Source organism: Staurois parvus, unplaced genomic scaffold (genome assembly GCF_062004578.1).
Source record: "Staurois parvus isolate SC_StPar_1 unplaced genomic scaffold, SC_StPar_1.0 ptg000258l, whole genome shotgun sequence".
Classification (NCBI taxonomy): domain Eukaryota; kingdom Metazoa; phylum Chordata; class Amphibia; order Anura; family Ranidae; genus Staurois; species Staurois parvus.
The window spans coordinates 5647489-5666607 of record NW_028318054.1 but is presented as its reverse complement, the minus strand read 5'-3'; the positions used below and the strand labels follow the sequence as shown (position 1 = coordinate 5666607).

Sequence of the window (19119 nt, the reverse complement as noted above, 5' to 3'; positions counted from 1 at the left end):
ATGACTGATAACACAAGGAAACTGCTTACTAATTTTCTAGCTAGTAGTGAAAGAATATAGGCTCTGAAACTGCATCACCGAAAATAGAAAAATACTTAAACTGGTCACAGATGATTGGTCAATCACTACACAATCTCCTTGAGATAAACCAGCAAATATGTAAGCTACAAGTATATATGATGAATGTGGAGAACTGAATAAATTAGAACTAAAGGCCAAATGTTTTATTTTTTCATTTTGGATAGAGTAAGGGAAGGTTATAACCAGGGGCGGACTGACAACTCATGGGGCCCCCCGGGCAATAGGGGATCATGGGGCCCCTGTGTCCTCGCCCTCACTCAAACCACACCCAAAAAAGCCTATGAAAGGTACCAGGGGCATGTCATGGGGCCCTCTACCGACTCCGGGCCCTTGGGCATTGCCCGAGTGCCCGAATGGTCAGTCCACCCTGGTTATAACCCGCCAGGGGTTTTTTGCTTTTGCTTTTTTGCAATCTGTGTCCCATTGGGGAATTTCCTTCTCTTTCTGTCCCATAGCAACAACAAGTAAGAGGAAATCCCTCCAAAGTGAGGGAAATTGCTGTTAGTCATTAGGGTCACCAAAACTAGTGTCCCCATTAGAAGATTTCCCCTCTATTCCTGCTTTGATGACCTCTTGGAATTTGAGGTTTTTCACTTTCATCTATAATGGTCACCAGGATAAATAGGGGTTCATTTACTAAAACTGGAGAGTGCAAAAATCAGACTCTCTCCTGCATAGAAACCAATCAGCTTCTAACCTCAGCTTGTTCAATTAAGCTTTGGCAATACAACCTGGAAGATGATTGGTTTCTGGGCAGAAGTGAGTCTGATTTTGCACTCTCCAGCTTTAGTAAATAAACCCCATAGGGTCTGATTTATTAAAGCCAAATAGACTTCACTTTGCAAGAGAATTTCCCCAGACCTTAGTGAATGAGGTAAAGCTACGCTGACATCCACCAGCATGTTTTTTTTTTTATTTTCCTTGCACATGATTGGGTATTTTTTGCAAAAGTGAAATTTCCTTACATTTTCTAAGCTCTGGGTAAAATTTCATGCAAAATAAACAGCCCATTTGTCTTTAGAAAATCAATCTCACAGAGAGGATGACTCTCCCTAACAGAAACGCAGACAGCAATGCATAATCTGACAGATGTTCTAATCCCACTCCTCTCCACTGTAAATAAAGAAAAAAAAATGTTTTAGTTTTGCCTTCATTTATTTTTACTGATTAATGGATTGTATTTAAATATGCTACAGATCCAATGCATGTAATAGATACAGATTTTAAAATACAATATGGGTAGTCATACTTGTCAACATGATAAGCCCCAGTTCACACTTGTGCAGTACGGGAAACTCTGTAATCGCTGTGCTTTTCCCGCACTGCACTGCAAACACACTGTGTTTTGCTATGTGCTGCGGATGTCAATTCAAAGTAAACAACAACCAAAAAGCAGGTCATAAATGAAGTGCGTTTGCCTGAACCAGACTGTATGGTACAGAACCTTGCGATTCAGTTTCAGTGCATTCCCAAAAATGCTTCAGGCACCTTTTTGGTGAGGACTGTGGTGCGATTTGAGCCATTGAAAATGAATGGGCTCAAATCACACCTCAGACCAGAGTCGCATGTGAATTGCACAGGAATGCGGCGCTGTTCCTGTGCATTTCACATGTGTTACATAGTGTGAGCCTAAGCTCAAGTTCTTCAGTTTCCTATGTAAAAATTAAAAGTCAGCAGCTACAAAAACTGTAGCTGCTGACTTTTATTAAACAGCCACTCACCTGTCCAGGGATCCAGCGCTGTCCTCAACTGAGCAGGTTTCTTTACCGGTCTTCAGTCCCTATTGCCACCATCAGTTGGCAGCCGGCTGTAACTGCTTGCGGCTTTACAACTGGTTGCCAACTGCCCATGCGGAAGCTGCACTGTGCTTTTTGAATAGACCTGCAGCCTTTTGTGAGGTGTCCCAGAAAGCTGTGGGCAGGGAGGGGGTGGAGGAGAACATCCTCTAGGATCACCTAGGCCAGGGGTAGGCAACTGTGGCTGTTGGTGAACTACAAATCCCAACACGCCTCTGCCTTTGGGAGTCATCCTTGTAACTGTCAGTTTTGCAATGCCTCATGGGACTTGTAGTTCTACAACAGCTGGAGGGCCACAGTTGCCCACCCCTGACCTAGGCGATCCAAGCAAAAGTGGGAGCACCTGTCAAAACCAGGTACCCGCAACCCCCCTTCCAAAATATATATATATATATATATATATATATATATATATATATATATATATACCTAATGTGAGATTGGAGTGGGGGGGACTGTTGAACTTCCCCTTTTGGTTGAAGTTCTGCTTTAAAATCCCAGGACAAATTAGACCCCCCCCCCCCCCAATCCATGAGGTCACAGCCAATTCATATGAATTCCAGTTCAACTTTCGAGTAGTGGCTTCCCACAGAAATGTAAAAACAAGAAAAAACAGGGGGCGCTGCCACCTAAGTGTAGATATATTAATAAAAAAAGGAAGAGTAAAAATTATACTCACATTTATCATGTAGATAAAAGCATGTAGCATCCTTTGTGGGAGACTCCAGACCTTGGCAGGGTCGCAGCTAGGTAGACAGAGCAACAACAGGAAGTGGCTGGGGACGGTGTGCAGAGTAAGCCATGGAAGTGCTACTAGACAGGTCAATCTAGAAGATGTAGAACACCTTCCAAGGCCGGTGTGGAGTGCGCTGCCAGTCAGGAGCCAGAACCTGAGCAGAGATACAGAGAAGACCAGTAGAATGGCATAGAAGGCAGGGGGGCCTGGCTACGCATTTCAGAGCAACAGGGACCGCCAATTTGTCAAACCATACTTTCCACAGGAGTTCAGGGGAGTCCCAAAGCTGGGCACAAACACAATTTTTTTTCATTCAGCCTGCATGCTGAATGAAAAAAATGTAACAGATTCCTCCATCCATGCTATAAAGCGCAATCTGTTGCATCTCCCACTGTGCCTATTGTATTCTTACAGTGGGAGCTGAGCAGCTCAGAATACCCAAATAGTAGCTGCATCTTTGTTTTAGTCTGCAGGCCTTGGCAGGGTCGCAGCTAGGTAGGCAGAGCAGCATGAGGAAGTGGCTGGGGATGGTGTGCAGAGCACGCCGTGGAAGTGCTCCTAGACACGACAGGTCTAGAAGATGTAGAACACCTTCCAAGGCCGGTGTGGAGTGCGCTGCCAGTCAGGAGCCAGAAACTGAGCAGAGATGCATAGAAGACCAGTAAAATGGTGTAGAAGGCAGGGGGCCTGGCTACGCATTTCAGAGCAACAGGGACTGCCACTTTGTCAAACCATACTTTCCCCAGGAGTGCAGCTTGCATGCTGAATGAAAAAAATGTAACAGATTCCTCCATCCATGCTATAAAGTGCGATCTACTGCATCTCCCACTGTGCCTATTGTATTCTCACAGTGGGAGCTGAGCAGCTCAGAATACCCAAATAGTAGCTGCATCTGACTGGGGGCAGCCGCTGTTCTGCCAACAATTTTCCATATTGCTCCTTCCATTTTTCAGTTGAAGCATGTGGGGTCAGAGGGGGCTAACAGGGCAACCCACAAAGAGAAATACACCAGGAACTGGTCAAAATTCAGTCAGAGTGTGGCCAGAAAACAAGTCTGGAACTTCAGGCACTTTGACCCAAATGATGTACCATATGTAAGTATGAATATGCAGGCTATAGGCACACATAATGCTATGTAGGTTACTCTGCAAGGTAAGCTTTAGTTTAGAGGACATCTTCACTAAACGTAAAGTTGTCCTTCGAAATAAAAAAAAGGTCACTTGTTCTCAAGCTGATACAATTGAGATTTGTTCTTCACTCTGTTTAGAATGAGGTATTATGAATATTCTGTACACTTTGTTAGAACATTGTAATATCAATTTCCAATTCTCCTTGCTGCTTGTTCTCAACCTTGACTTTTCCTCAGAACTAGTCATACTTCATAATATTATTCCTGAGATTAAACACAGCCTCATTTCTTGGATAATGTGATCTGTAGTGAAATGTGCTTTTATTCCCTCTTGAGCTTTGTAGAGGCCCTTCATGTGCTAGAGACCTATATTTGAATATGTATGCAGAAAACATCAAACAATTCAACCATCTCATCTTTTTCTTCTAATGGTCCTTAATGAGCTACCTATTCCTGTTCTATCATCAGATGTGCCCTATATTGTACTCCTCATACTAAACAGAGCCGGCCTTGCGTTACCAAGTGCAGGATTTTAATATGTCAATATGTCTCTTAAGAGACTTTCAATATTCTCTGTCAGTGCTGCAATAGTTTTATGATCATTTTTAACAGAACATTTCATTTTACCTGTCACCAAGTATCATTATGTTCAAATATTGTTATTTCATTTTTAAGTAAATAGAAATTGACACATCAAAGATATATATATTTTTTATCTTACTTGCAGTTTTATAGAAATACACCACACTCCGCAGATGCACATGATTTAACAAGACTGTCTGGTGGGTAAGTACTTCATATGGTTGTATGCCAAACCTATGGGCAGCTTGAATGTACTGATCCCCACAATTAAGCTTTCATTTTGAAGATCAGTTGTGATATCTGGACAAGACCTCCTATAGCGTTTGATAAGAAGCACTTATGACAGTTGAAAGTATTCATTACAGGACACAGAGGTTTTCTGGTCTGAAAGAAAGATGTTAACTGATGTTTTTCATCAGCCAAATCATAAGGTGCATTGTCCTGAGCTTTGGTGGGGTCAAGGACAAAGAGACATATCACCGCTTATCATTCACAGTAAGACATCTATCTATAGGCCGGCTTGTGTTTGCAAATTAAAGTGTAAATGTGGGCAAACGGCCTGGTTCACACTAGTGCAATTTTAGATGCAACTTGAGTCACGCAGAATAGCACGATAACGGAAAACATATTGTTTTCAATGGTGTCAAATCACATCAATGCGATTCAGCAAGGAGAAATTTTAGAAAGGGTTCCTGTACTACTTTGGTGTGATTCCAGTGCGACTATGGCCCCGTAGAATATACAAACCTTATCAAAGTAGCATCAACATTGCATCCAAGTAGCATTAAATAGTCGCACTGAAAGACAGATCAAAATATTACAGCAGTGTAATTCTAGCCTAAAAATGTCATATATGATACCATCTGTCACTAGTATTAATTCAGCAGTTTTTGGTTTTAAAAGTCCCCCCTTTAATGTGGTTTTATTGTTGACCCTGCCAGTAGACCTGTTGTTTTATTTCTTTAAAGTGGTTCTAAAGTTAAAATGTTGTACACCTTTAAATAGAACTAAAAGAAAACCTTTATTTGTCGTTTTGGATAGAGGGTCATAACCCTGTCAGTTTCTTTTTTTTGCCATCTGTGTCTATGATGTCCTACTAACAGTTAGCTGACAACTAGCTAACAAAACTGACAGAAGCAGTGTTGTTTCATTTCAAAACTAAATTTATTTCTGTGAATAGTTCTGTAAAACTGCAATACAATTACATAAACTGAAGTTACAATATGCTTGTATACATGTCACTTATCAATGCATACAATGAACACATTTCTTACAAATACTGTAACTACCTACAAATCACATTAAATACAGTATATTGAAATGCTATATATATCTATATCTATATCTATATATATACTATATTGCCAAAAGTAAGTATTGGGCTCTTTAGGTCTTTAACCTCCCTGGCGGTATGATTATTTCAGATTTTTGGTGCTGAAAGCGGTACCATTTTTTTGCATGGAAATATGTATTTTTTTAATTGTAGGCCTGTAATTTAGGAATAACTCACTGAAATCTGTCCGAACAAGAGTCTATTAAACATCCCGGGTATGATAAAATTTGAAACACAAAATCATAAATAATAATTTAATAAATAATTATAAAAATAATATAATAATAATAAAAAATTTAATTCAATAATATAATCAAACCAAAAACACTGAAATTTGAAATATAGCGCCAAGTTCGCACATTGCTGAGCTCAGTCGCAAAATCGTTTTCAGTGTCTGATGACGAATTTCCCCCACGAATCATTATCACTCAATTCTGCAAGTGGTTCTGATTTACTATCGCTGTTCTCTAGCTGATCTAAACCGCTTTTGACCTAAAGGGACATTTTTTGGACGCCATGGACGTTTCTCAGTTTCCAGGCAGAAAGAACAGACAAAATGCAGGCAGGGCGCCGGACAAAGCACTCGGGACAAAATGTATGTGAAATGGGTTGAGACAGCAATGTTTTACTATGTAAAATGTAAAAAAAAAAAAATGACATTTTTTTAAATTTTTAAATTTCCCGCCGGCGGCGGCGCCCGTACGTCCCGACGTCACAGGGACAGGACACAGAAGCCGGATGCCGGCATCAGCCGGAGGAGATGGCCGGGGACGCTGCAGGGGACACATCGCGGGAGCGCAGGGTAAGGTAAGTGAAGAACAAATGCCGGAGCAGTGCCGCATGGTATTCCCGAGTGTAGCTCGGGGTTACCGCTCTTGGTACTGAAATGTTACCCCGAGCTACACTCGGGAATACCGCCAAGGAGGTTAAGAGGGTGAGCAGTTTAGCATGGTACTAGGCTGGAACCGGTACAGTTGGCATGTGGGGCTTGTAGAGAGCCCAGTCAAGTCCTTCAGTAGTCGCTGTGGGGTTTATTTACTAAAGCTGGAGAGTGCAAAATCAGGTTCACTTCTGCATAGAAACCAATCAGATTCTAACCTCAGCTTGTTCAATTAAGCTTTGGCAATAAACCCTGGAAGCTGATTGGTTTCTATGCAGAAGTGAGCCTGATTTTGCAACCTCCAGCTTTAGTAAATAAACCCCTGTATCCCTAAATTATGTCCATACCTATAGATAGAATAGACGGCTACTGTGTGAACTCCTATAACATATCTGGAGAATGTGCAACCTCTTATGGTATAGCACTTGTTGAAGATACACTATATTGCCAAAAAGTATTGGGACACCCCTCCAAATCATTGGACTCAGGTGTTCCAATCACCTCCATGGCCTCAGGTGTATAAAATTAAGCACCTAGGCATGCAGACTGCTTCTAGAAACATTTGTGAAAGAATGGGTCGCTCTCAGGAGCTCAGTGAATTTAAGCATGGTACCGTGATAGGTTGCCACCTGTGCAATAAGTGCATCCGTGAAATTTCCTTGCTACTAAATATTCCTGTTAATAGTATTATAACAGTGGAAGCTACTAGGAACAACAGCAACTCAGCCATGAAGTGGTAGACCACGTAAAATGACAGAGAGGGGTCAGCGCATGCTGAAGCACACAGTGCGCAGAAGTTGCCAACTGTCTGCAGAGTCATCAGCTAAAGACCTCCAAACTTCGCGTGCATAGAGAGCTTCATGGAATGGGTTTCCATGGCCTTACATCACCAAGTGCATCACCGAGTGCAATGCAAAGCGTCAGATGCAGAGGTGTAAAGAACGCCGCCACTGGACTCTAGAGCAATGGAGATGTGTTCTCCGGAGCGATGAATCACACTTCTCGTTCTGGCAATCCCATGGACGTGTCTGGGTTTGGCAGTTGCCAGGTGAATGGTACTTGCCTGACTGCATTGTGCCAAGTGTAAAGTTTGGTGGAGGGGGAATTATGGTGTGGGGTTGTTTTTCATGGGTTAGGCTTGGCCCCTTTGTTCCAGTGAAGGGAACTCTTAAGGCGTCAGCATACCAAGACATTTTGGACAATTTCATGCTCCCAACTTTGTGGGAACAGTTTGATTATGGCCCCTTCCTGTTCCAACATGACTGCTCACCAGTGCACAAAGCAAGATCCATAAAGACATGGATGAGCAAGTTTGGGGTGGAGAAACTTGACTGGCCTGCCCAAAGTCCTGACCTCAACATGATAACAACACCTTTGGAATGAATTAGAGTGGAGACTGAGAGCCAGGCCTTCTCGTCCAACATCATTGCCTGACCTCACAAATGAACTTCTGGAAGAATGGTCAAACATTCCCATAGACACACTCCTAAACCTTGTGGACAGCCTTCACAGAAGAGTTGAAGCTGTTATAGCTGCAAAGGGTGGGCCAACTCAGTATTGAACCCTACGAACTAAGACTGGGATGCCATTAAAGTTTGTGTGTGTACAGGCAGGCGTCCCAATACTTTTGGCAATATAGTGTATATGGTGTTGTTCAGGAAGCTAAAATGGCTGCAGTGGTAGATGGGAAATCTTTATTTTTAACAAGCATGAGACACTCCCTGTTCTTTATTGAAAAAGTACAAAAGAGTGCAATTGCAGTGAATTCCCAATAGATGGCTCCCTACGCAACACAATGATATGAATACAGAGCAGTGTCCCATTAAGAAGATTTGCCTTCATTTCCTGTCCCATAGCTAAAAGAGGAAGTGAGAGGAAATACTTTTAAAGTGAGGAATACCAGGGATGTCACCAAACTAGTGGAAGATTTCCCCTCGATTCCTGTTTTGGTAACACAATTTGGGATTTTCTTTTATTTTCACATTCAATGAGAACAGTAAACTAGAAAATGGGGAGGATGAATCTCTCTAATGGGGGCAGAGATAGCAATAAAAACCTGACAGGTATTGTAATCCCTCTCCTTTCTATCCAAAAGTAAAAAAAGTTATGCCTTTAGTTATACTTTAATGCACTTCCTACATTAAAGTGGAACTTTAGTCAAATATTTAATTCTGTAGCCAATACATCCTGTATTCCTAAAAGCAGACTGAACTACAACTACCAGAGAGCTGGCGAATTGGAGAGATGCTGGGAGAGCAGATATATTCTACAGCCAGATATTGGCTCTCTTTTTTGGCACGGAATTAAGAGCTGAACACGGGGACTGCCGTTCTCCTCCAGAGATTGATTGTTGGTTAACTACTGTGGGACTCTACACATCAATTCAGCACAGCGGTGACACCGATTGCCACACAGGGACAACATCAGCGTCTCTACATCGGGGCTGTCATTATCCAGTCTTCACACAGGCATTTCTGTTGCTGTGCTGAGAGGCTGTTAGGCAGCCACTCTGCACATTCCTGCAAACAGCCAAGAGCCTGTGTAAGAACTCTTGTTCCTAGGAGGCCGTGCTATCCATGGGATTGGTGAGCGTGTGGATGCCCTCTGTCATCACTCTAGAGACACTGTATGTAGACACCTTTACACCTCAGTATCAGGAGATCTTTGCTTTGAGCTTTACCACAGCCTACTTGTTTAACTTCATTGAATTACTAGTATTCACTAATGCCTATGGGCCCCACCATTGCTAGCAGAAGACAATGGACAAGACCATATCAGGAACATTAAACATCACAGAACTAAAGTTGCAGGCTCTAGTTAAAGGGACCCCCTCTCTTTTAAGGCAATTGTTATTCAAAATAGGATATTAATAGGATCTATTTATTTTGGAGTATAGTTTTACATAATTCTCTGCATCCCCCATTGTGGCACCAGTGGCTTAGAGGGAGCTGATAAGTCAACAAGCCTTTTCTTCCCCCTCTTACTGCTGTTATTGCAGTTTAATAGTTGAAGCTTACAACTTATGTCTGTATAATTTGTTTATTCCTATTTTGCCAGCGTTTTATTTTTATTAACGGAGACTGTATAGCCTAAACCCATTATTCTTGTGGTCTACTCTTTTGAAGAAGACTAATATAGAGGTGTCACTAAGAATTGTGTCTCTTGCATTATTATTCTACACTGTTGAAATATGTCTGAACCCAGATAGTCAGAGGTATAGAGAGGCTTGCGAGGTTAGGGCAACCACTGGGAGACAAGCATTATCAAGTGGCCCCTGTGGGGGTAGAGCTAAATATATATATATATATATATATATATATATATATATATATATATATCCCAACTACAGTCACCATTAGTCGTATGCTACTGTATTTCTTCCACTGGCCAGCTCGTTCGGGCCCAACTGTTATTGTGGAGTGCTTGAGGTAGTGTCTCTTTAAGAACTAATGAGGGCATTGTATTCCTTATAGACAGCTCTGTCCCTCCTTTAGCAAGGTGTAATGCCAGCGGCCTCTCAGGGGGATCTCCTTCTGCAAAGTGTATGCTGGTCAGTGTCCTCATTGTCCAGCTCCTCAAAAAAGCAGCAGGCTCAAACAGCTTCCAGGTGTCCTCCAATGTGCCTCATTGACAGCCACTATGTCTCTCCTTCACTCAGGTGCCACAATCTAGGCTTAGATGTCTCTTCTTTTCTCCTTTGACACTTTGGTCTCTGGCAGTTACAAGAATTTAGTCCCTATCTAGGGACACAGGGAGCACGGGCATTTAGCAACATCACCAGTCTCAGCACACCAGCAACTTCCCCTTCTCTCTTTTGACATGCGTCTCTGTATCTCAAGCCTGGGCTTCTGCTCTCCTCTCCTCTTGCAGCAGCCCATCCTCCTGGAACTTGTAGTCCCACACATTTCCTTCAGGGATGTTTCCTGGAAACTACATCTCACACATTCCTCCACACTTCTCACCAGAGTCTCTAGGAGTCCACACCTTCAGTTCGCCCCCTAGTGGATGGAGGGCACATTTAGCTATGACTGCTCTATGTTTTGTAATAGCAGTCTCTTCTGCAGCTGTGCCTGTGTAAAGTTCTTCTCTGCAGCACAGACACAGAGTCCATTTCCTGCTAGAGATGTGGACTGGGCTACACAATACTCCAAGGTAAAAGAGCAGAAAGTCAGGAAATATTGCAAGGTAATCTTTCAAGTTATATATCTGAGACATATGAGAACAAGGACAGACGCGGCCCACCAGGCTCCAGCTATAACTCACTTTTAGGTGGACTGGCCCCAGAAGCATATAGAATTGTGTTCAAGTCAGAACCCCATTCATGTGCAGAAAATAGCTGGATACTTGAACTGAATATGGTTCTTTGTGTAAGATTTTATTTTATGAGTTCTGAAAAAATGATGCTTGAAGCTGAACTATAAGTTCTGTAGAAAAGGCAATTCTATACTTTGACCGGTAAAGCAGTTTTACCTACTTGATCCTCCACTCCCACAAGCTCCTCTGCACACTGCAAGACCACCCCCTGCAGCCTCTTCTTCCATATGCTCTGGCAGTCAAATGCCCCTGATGTCCTCAAGACTGATGCAGAGCCCAAAGTCCTGTACTGGATGTAAGGACGTCAAGGAACAGTACACTTCCGGTGCATAGGGGAGCACCATCTGCCATGGGAGTGGAGGATTGAGTAAGTAAAACTGCCTATTCTGTCCTCTAGATGTAAACAGGAATTTACCCCTTGCATTGCAGGGGCAGTCCCACTGCAAGGGAGGATTTTTAATTTTCCTGGAGTTGAGTTGTTAACAAAATATTTTTTTATTTCTGTCTGTAATACTGTTGGAGATTTGTCTTGTCTATATCTCTTATGTAGGTCTCGATAGCAGCAAAACCCAGTATGGGTAACCGCATAACATTAATATCTGTGAACTACTCAGGACATAATCCTACACTACAGAAAATCGAAGACCAGTGGTGGGGGGGATATCCCAGGTCTCAATGATCAAGACTAGGAAGAATATTATAACTCTTAATACTTTATAATTGTCCTGTCCAGAGATAGACTCCTACAACTTAGATACTACTAGAGTGTGCTTTACAGAACAATGACTATTCAAAATGGGTAAACATAATACACCAATATGCCACAATAGCCAGAGGGAGGAGGTTGATTTTATTACATACGGTCTGGAGCTGTGGGAAATTCAGGAACAGTAACTGAATTTATGTCTGATAACTTTTCAATCCCAAATATCTGTAACACAAGACAATATTTACCATGTATGCTGGGAGATACTGAGTTAAGCTCAGCTAATAAACGATTTATCCACCACTTATACTTGTTAAAGACTGTGGCCCTACAATGGACATCCACCAAACTCCTAAAACTTTCAAAGTGTAAGAGGGTGGTAAGCCAAGTACTTCCCCTATACAAAGTAATATATAAAGCCAATAGCTGCCCCACTAAATTTGAAAACATCTCATGAGAATGGGCTGACACCACAAACACCCGTGAATCCTAAGAAACCTTACCTTTGGAATGTACAAGGGCCTCTCTCCTGAAGTCTTCCATACAAGCCTTGTAGCTGCTCACGTGCTTTCATAAGTCAAAGAAGGTTTTTTATTGATAAATACAAAATAATACAAGCCACATGAAACCATAGCTGTTTAGAGATGTGTTAATTTTTATTATTTGTTTCCTTTTTTTCTCTATTTATTAAAAATGGAAATGCAAAATACTGTTATATTGCATGGTCAATAGTACATTTCAAAATTGTACTGACAATTTGATGGAACACTTATCTGGATATTTGTAAAGTACAACAATAAAAACTATTTAAAACCCAGGACTTCTAAATCTTCCCACACTAGCCAACATAAAAACTTGCTTTGGCTGGACATAAACTTTAAAGTGAATATAAAGCTTTGATATTTTATGTTTTTTAAATAATAAACATGACATACTTACCTGCTCTGCGCAATGGTGGAAGCTGGAGGAAGCTGCTTCCTATAGTGGTCACTTGTGAATGCTCACTCCCAAGCTGGCTCTGTGTGTCCATAAGACTCACAGAGTGTGGTTCGGCCCTGCATCCCACTCCCTCCTCATTGGCTGTGATTGAAAGTAGCAGGAGCCAATGGATCCCGATGCTGTGGCAGGCCAATGAGGAAGGAGAGAACTGAAAGAGCTGCTGCACCCGTGCACATCGTTGGATCAAAATTGGGCTTAGGTAGGTATAAGGGGGGACTGGGGTGAGGGGGGGCTGCATTTCAGGTTTCTTTACCTTAATGCAGAGAATGAAGGTTAAAAAAATGTTCTACCTTTATAACCACTTTAAGGCTCAACTCTAGGTAAAAAAGGTCAGCAAAAGGTTCAGATTAGGCTCCACTACACTGCATATGTGCTGACCAGGGGTGGACTGACAACTCATGGGGCCCCCAGGCAATAGGGGACCATGGGGCCCTTGTGTCCTCACCCATACACAAACCACACCCAAAAAAGCCTATGAAAGGTACTAGGGGCATCTCATGGGGCCCCCTAGTGACCCTGGGCCCTCGGGCACTGCCCGAGAGCCCAAATGGTCAGTTCGCCCCTGGTGCTGACACTGAACCTTGCTGCAACAGGAAAGTACAAAATGAAAAAAAAAAGGCAGACAATTTACTGAAAGGTTTTGGTATCTATATTTGATACCTTAAACATATTAATTTTAAACAGTAAGATTTAAATGTTGTGTATACCTCTAATACTAGCATCCTTTTGTTCAAAGTTATACAGGTGAATGCATGATGGAAGAGGAAAATAGCGTACATCTGTGGAACTCATCTACAACAGCCATCAGTATTGGGATTAATTCTAATAGCTGTATGGAACCTTTGTACGCAACAAAGATGTATAAAAGTTATGATGAACTAAATAAACTTACCATGCAGTCTCCAGAAACACAACCCATGCCGCAACCATTACCACGGACAATATTGCAGAAAACTTCTCAAAATCTCACCAACAGAAAAATTTCTGAAAACAGGAAAAGTTACAGTGGACATGCGCTATTAATACACACCAAATCTACACCATTGGAATTTCAAAGACAGGCTTTCATGTCTGATCAGGTTTTTGAAGCATCAAATGTGTTCCCCTATATTCAAAAGGATTTAGCATCTAATTTTGATAAACAAAAAATTCTTGGAAATCATTATCAAGACTCTCTGTTTACTGGTTCTCTGGGTAATATAAGTACTGTTCACAGTAATCATCCTTATGTTCGCCTTACAGAAGATCCTTATTTTTCTCCAGCATCATCTTCTGATCCAGGGTCACCAAAGTTTGCAGATTTTTGTGTTGAAGCCACCTACTCCGATATACCCAATGCAAATTGGCACAATATCAAAGACCTTAACTTTCCTTTGTCTGATTCAAATAATTCATCCCAGATTGATCATCCTTCCAAACTTGAACCACTCCAAGGAGTAGAAATTGCACCTTTCAACAATCTGAGCAGCACTGGTAAGTGGCCCTAAGGGTATTTATAAACATTTTCTATATTGTCTAATAAGCAATGCATATACCTGTAAAATATAGAATATTTACTGCTGTAAAATGTAAGATCAGCCAATCTCAACCAGGGTTCTATGGAACCCTAGGGTACTTGCAGAGGTTACTAAGGGTTACGTGACCTATGGCTAACCCAACTTCTAGTTTGATGGCACCTGTATAATTCCAGATCTAAATACAGCCACAACATATCTTAAAATCACCTAATTGATTGGAATGCATTTTGACAAAATGTCATCGAACTGCCTTTTTTTTTTCAAAATTTTGATGAAGCAAGAAACTTTAATTTTCAATTAGCCATAAAAGGCTAAAAAAGTTGCTTAAAAGCTAAGTTCACCTTTGCAAAAAAAATAAATGCATATATTTTTGCAGAAAAAAAATCTACATTTATAATGTTTTCCTGCAGGAGCCTGGAAAGCATTGCACCTGTGATCCATAGATCCTGGGTGCAATGTGGGCTTCTGCAGATATGTGCTCCAGCTTTCAGCCTGTACCTCTGTACAGGCTTTCTGTTTGAGTGTTCATCAGCGCCCCTGCAGCCCACTGAAACTACAAGTCTACCTGCTGCAGCGGAAGGAATCTGTGAATGAAGAACGTAGCTGTATGGGCGGAGCCTGCAGAGCTGTGCTGTTTTTAACCACTAGCCTACAGGGCACTTTTACCCCCTTCCTGCCCAGGCCAATTTCCAGCTTTCAGCGCTGTCACACTTTGAATGACAATTGCGCGGTCATGCAACACTGTACCCATATGAAATTTTTATCATTTTTTTGAGACAGATACAGCTTTCTTTTGGTGGTATTTAATCACCTCTGGGTGTTTTATTTTTTCTTAAACAAACCAAAAACCACTGAAAATTTTGAAAAAAAAACGTTTTTTCTTAGTTTTTGTTATACAATCTTCTAAATAAGTGATTTTTCTCCTTCACTGATGTGCGCTAGTGAGGCTGCAGTGGTGGGCACTGATAGGTGGCACTAATGACGAGGCACTGGTAGGTTGATGGGCATTGACAGGCATCACTGATAGGCACTGAAAGGCAGCACTAATACATGACACTGATATATGGCACTGATAGGCGGCACTGATAGGTGGCATTGACTGGCACTTTTAGGCGGCACTGACTGGCACTTTTAGGCGGCACTGACTAGCACTGATAGGCAGCACTGATGCGCACTGATAGGCGACACTGACTGGCACTGATAGGTGGCACTGATTGACAGCACTGATATGTGGCACTGATTGACATTGATAGGTGGCACTGACTGGCACTGATGGGTGACATTGAAAGGCAGCTCAGATGGGCACTGATATGTGGCATTGATGTGCACTGGTATGCACTGATATGTGGCATTGATGTGACACTGATGGGCACTGGAACGTGGCACTGATGAGCACTGACTGCTGGCATTGATGGACACTGACAGGTGGCACTTCTGGGGCCACACTGATCATCAGGGCACACTGATCATCAGTGCCCTGATCATCAGTGTACATGTCCCCTCTGCGGAAAGCCGATTACCGGCTCTCCTCTCCTCTCGAGCTGTCAGCGTGACAGCTCGAGAGGAGAGAAATGCCGATAACTGGCATTTCCGTGTTTACATGTGATCAGCTGTGATTGGACACAGCTGATCACATGACCGAGCCGACATCTTCGGCTCTTTCCGTGATCCGCTGTGTCCGAGGGACACAGCGCACCGGCGATCGCCGCGCTGCGCGCTCCCTGAGCCGCGCATGCGCGGTGAGAATGGAAGGACGTCATATGACGTACTATCAGAACGAGAGAACCACCTTGCACCCGTCATTGTACTATATGGCGGGCGGGAGGTGGTTAAAGAGTGACAGCGGATTCAGGTAGAAGAATCCTCGCGCACTGTCATGTGAAAAGGGGAATCGGGTGGAAAGGGAGCAGAAGCTGGAACCTAAATATAGGTGGAACATGTTCCAAAGGTGAACTTATCCTTAAAGTGACTTTCCAAAGCATCCACCTCATTCAGACTATAGCTAGTCATCCAACAGCAGATTCTTCAAATACATCTCCGTACGAACATTTGTTCAAACAAATTGTTATCAGTACATTTAATGACTTGACGAATGTCGTCTGAAAGTACTATAATAAAAAGATTATTTATGACATTCAATTTTGGAGTGAATGGACTTTCCATAGAAAAAAAAATAACATTTACTGTTAGACATTCGATAGTTTGAGAAAAATTGTCCATCCTGCTCCTTTGAATTTTTTCATCACTGTGGTCAAAAATAAACGGTGACTTGGCCCCTCTAAGGATTAAAAATTAATTAACATTTTCAAGCCAAATTCTACTAGTGTATGACTAACTTAACACTCATACTACCTACACTAGCTTACTGAAATATATTTAAAGTAGAACGTGGGGCAAAAACGTCTTTACATGTCTTTTTTGCTGATTTCCTACCTTCACTGAATATGTCATCCATCTTGTAGTTCACTCAGTAGTTGCTCTGAACTAGCCTATTCATTTTCAAATCAAACCGTTAATTCTCTTTAGTTTCCTGTTTGTAAGACAAGTAGCTGCTATGCATCCTCTTCTCTCAGCCACTGGTCTTGGCACATCCCTTCTGTAGTCCTTTCTCCAGGAAGCAGTGATGTCATTGAGCCCCACTTGCAGTGGTGTGTGGACCAAGACTCTCAGACACATTCAACATGTACAGACCTAGTGTACCCACCTGCATTCACTACAATTCCCTGTGGTTGATGGGAACTGTGTTTTTTTTTACTGCAGAGGTAGAGGATAGGATATGGTGTAATCCCTGCTGTTACACCTGCTCCTTGGCAGAGCAGATGCTGTTATCTTTTGAATTACAGAGAAGAGGTCATGAAAATTGATTTAGACTTTTCTGCTAAATGGTAATGTGTAGGGGGATGTACTAATGAGTGATTTGTTGACTTACCCCGGAGTTCTTCTTTAAACATACCTTTAACAGACACAATGTGTTCATTTAAATAACTCATATTGCATGTCTTCTTGTATTTAGTTACTTCTCTAAAAGCATATGATGAGAGTCCCCCTCCTCTGCCAGAACGAACACCTGAATCCTTTATTGTACCTGGGGAGCTTGGTAAGTGATGAACAGACAAAAGCAACAAGCTGTTGTAAAACTTTTAAAATTTAGGCATCATATGTAAGGCCTCATGCACACTGGGTATAACAAATGTGGCTTATACAGGCTTGTGGCATTTTTTTCTAAAGCCTGTAGAAGCAACTCTGTGTTAGCCTATTTGTCCATGCACATTTGGGCATTTACAGGCATATTTACAGAGGAGTGTGTTCAGACTGAAAAAAACCCCATCACAAGTGCGTTTTTAAAGAGGAGCTTTCAGGCAGAAAAAACACTTGAAATGCATTAACACAGCGTTTTGGAGCATTCAGCATTTTCACGTGTACGTTGATTATTGTGAAAAATGAGCAGAGGGGAATGTTTTGGAATAAAAGCAAAATGCCCATAAATGCTCATAAACTCTTGTGCAATATGAGCCACTATGAGCAATTTTTATGTTACTTTTCCTGCCAGAGGTTTTGGAATTTTTTCCACCTCCTAGTGTGCATAGACCATTAAAGCGAAACTAAAGTCCCACATTTGAAACTTGTGAGCAGACAGGTTCCTTACTTCAGAAGAGACATGCAATGTCTCTTCTGCAATAAAATAAACCTACCTGCCTGCTCATTGTCTTCTATGGAATGTAATGGGACAATTTCACTGTTGTGCATGTTATGCATGCGCATCAGTCACGTCGCACCAGCCTATGAGAATGGCCCCAGCTTGACACACAGAAGAATCCGCGTAGAAGATGCCAGCTGCTGGCAAGGGACCTTGGACCACTGAAGGGAGGTAAGTATCATGGAGTTCAGCACCCCTTTAAAAGAAAGGAAATTAAAGGTATCTGTTTTGTCCAAGTCTGCCAATACAATTTCTGTGAAACAGAATAAAACCACCTTCTTTGTACCTATTTTTTATCACTGCATCCAATAACAACGCAGTTATCTGTTTCAACTAAAACTGTCCAGATGAGTGGTAGATGCATTACTAATGGAAAATACATTGTTCACTTTGCAGGAGAATTTTCTCTTATCTTAGTGAAGCTCTGCTGACTTTCTGCATCCACATTGCACGCAAAAATATTGTTTTTGTTATTATCTTTGCAGTCGAACAGGATTAGAGCATCTCCCCATAGGGGGATTCACGCTCGCTATTTGTCCTGTTTACCATTATCGCTGAAAGTTATTGTGAAAGAAAACAAGGGATTTCCTCATTTTGAAGAGATTTCCCCTCACTTCCTGTATTGGCCCCCTAACGCTATCAAAAATGGAAAAAAAAATTGCCTTTAGTTCTGCTTTAAGTAAAAATATGTTTATACTAGGATTATTAAAAATTATTCATATCCTTAAAAAGAAGGGCCAATGTTTGGTTAATTTTTTCTTGTCTGAAATCAGATTTCAATTTGCTACACTAAAATCACATTTATTCTGATTGGTTGTCCTGGATTATTGTGCTTTCCACTCCTTACAACTGCCACTCAGTCCTTTAATAAATGTACACTGCTCAAAAAAATTAAAGAAACACTTTTTAATCAGAGTATAGCACCAAGTCAATTAAACTCCTAAGATATTGATCTGGTCAGTTAAGTAGCAGAGGGGGTTGTTAATCAGTTTCAGCTTCTTTGGTGTTAATGAATTTAACAACAGGTGAACTAGATGGGCAAAAATGAGATGACCCCCAAAACAGGAATGGTTTTCCAGGTGGAGGCTGTCACGGATCGCAGGATCGCCGCCACCAACATGCGACAATCTCACGATCGTGACGTCGAATATGTCATGATCACGGCGTCAGACCCCAGACCTTCTCACCAAACTTGTGACCGAAGGACTGGCCGATCTAAAACCGCGATGTGACGTGCGTAACAGTGCCACACCCAGCTGCACCCTGCACAACGATTTTCCAGCTAATGGACAACAGATCGATGTGCCGTCAGCCTAAGCGATTGTTACTGGATTGGGTTAATTACGCAA

General features: G+C 41.9%; 1 protein-coding gene across 1 annotated transcript in view; it reads left to right on the top strand.

The window, feature by feature from the left end:
- PTPN22 (protein tyrosine phosphatase non-receptor type 22) overlaps positions 1 to 19119 on the top strand; it is a 172035-nt gene that overhangs the window by 122815 nt on the left and 30101 nt on the right. The window contains exons 12-14 of the mRNA XM_089681073.1: positions 4470 to 4528; positions 13293 to 14029; positions 17087 to 17170. Of these exons, the coding sequence (XP_089537199.1) occupies positions 4470 to 4528; positions 13293 to 14029; positions 17087 to 17170 (880 nt within the window). The remainder of the gene's footprint in view (positions 1 to 4469; positions 4529 to 13292; positions 14030 to 17086; positions 17171 to 19119) is intronic.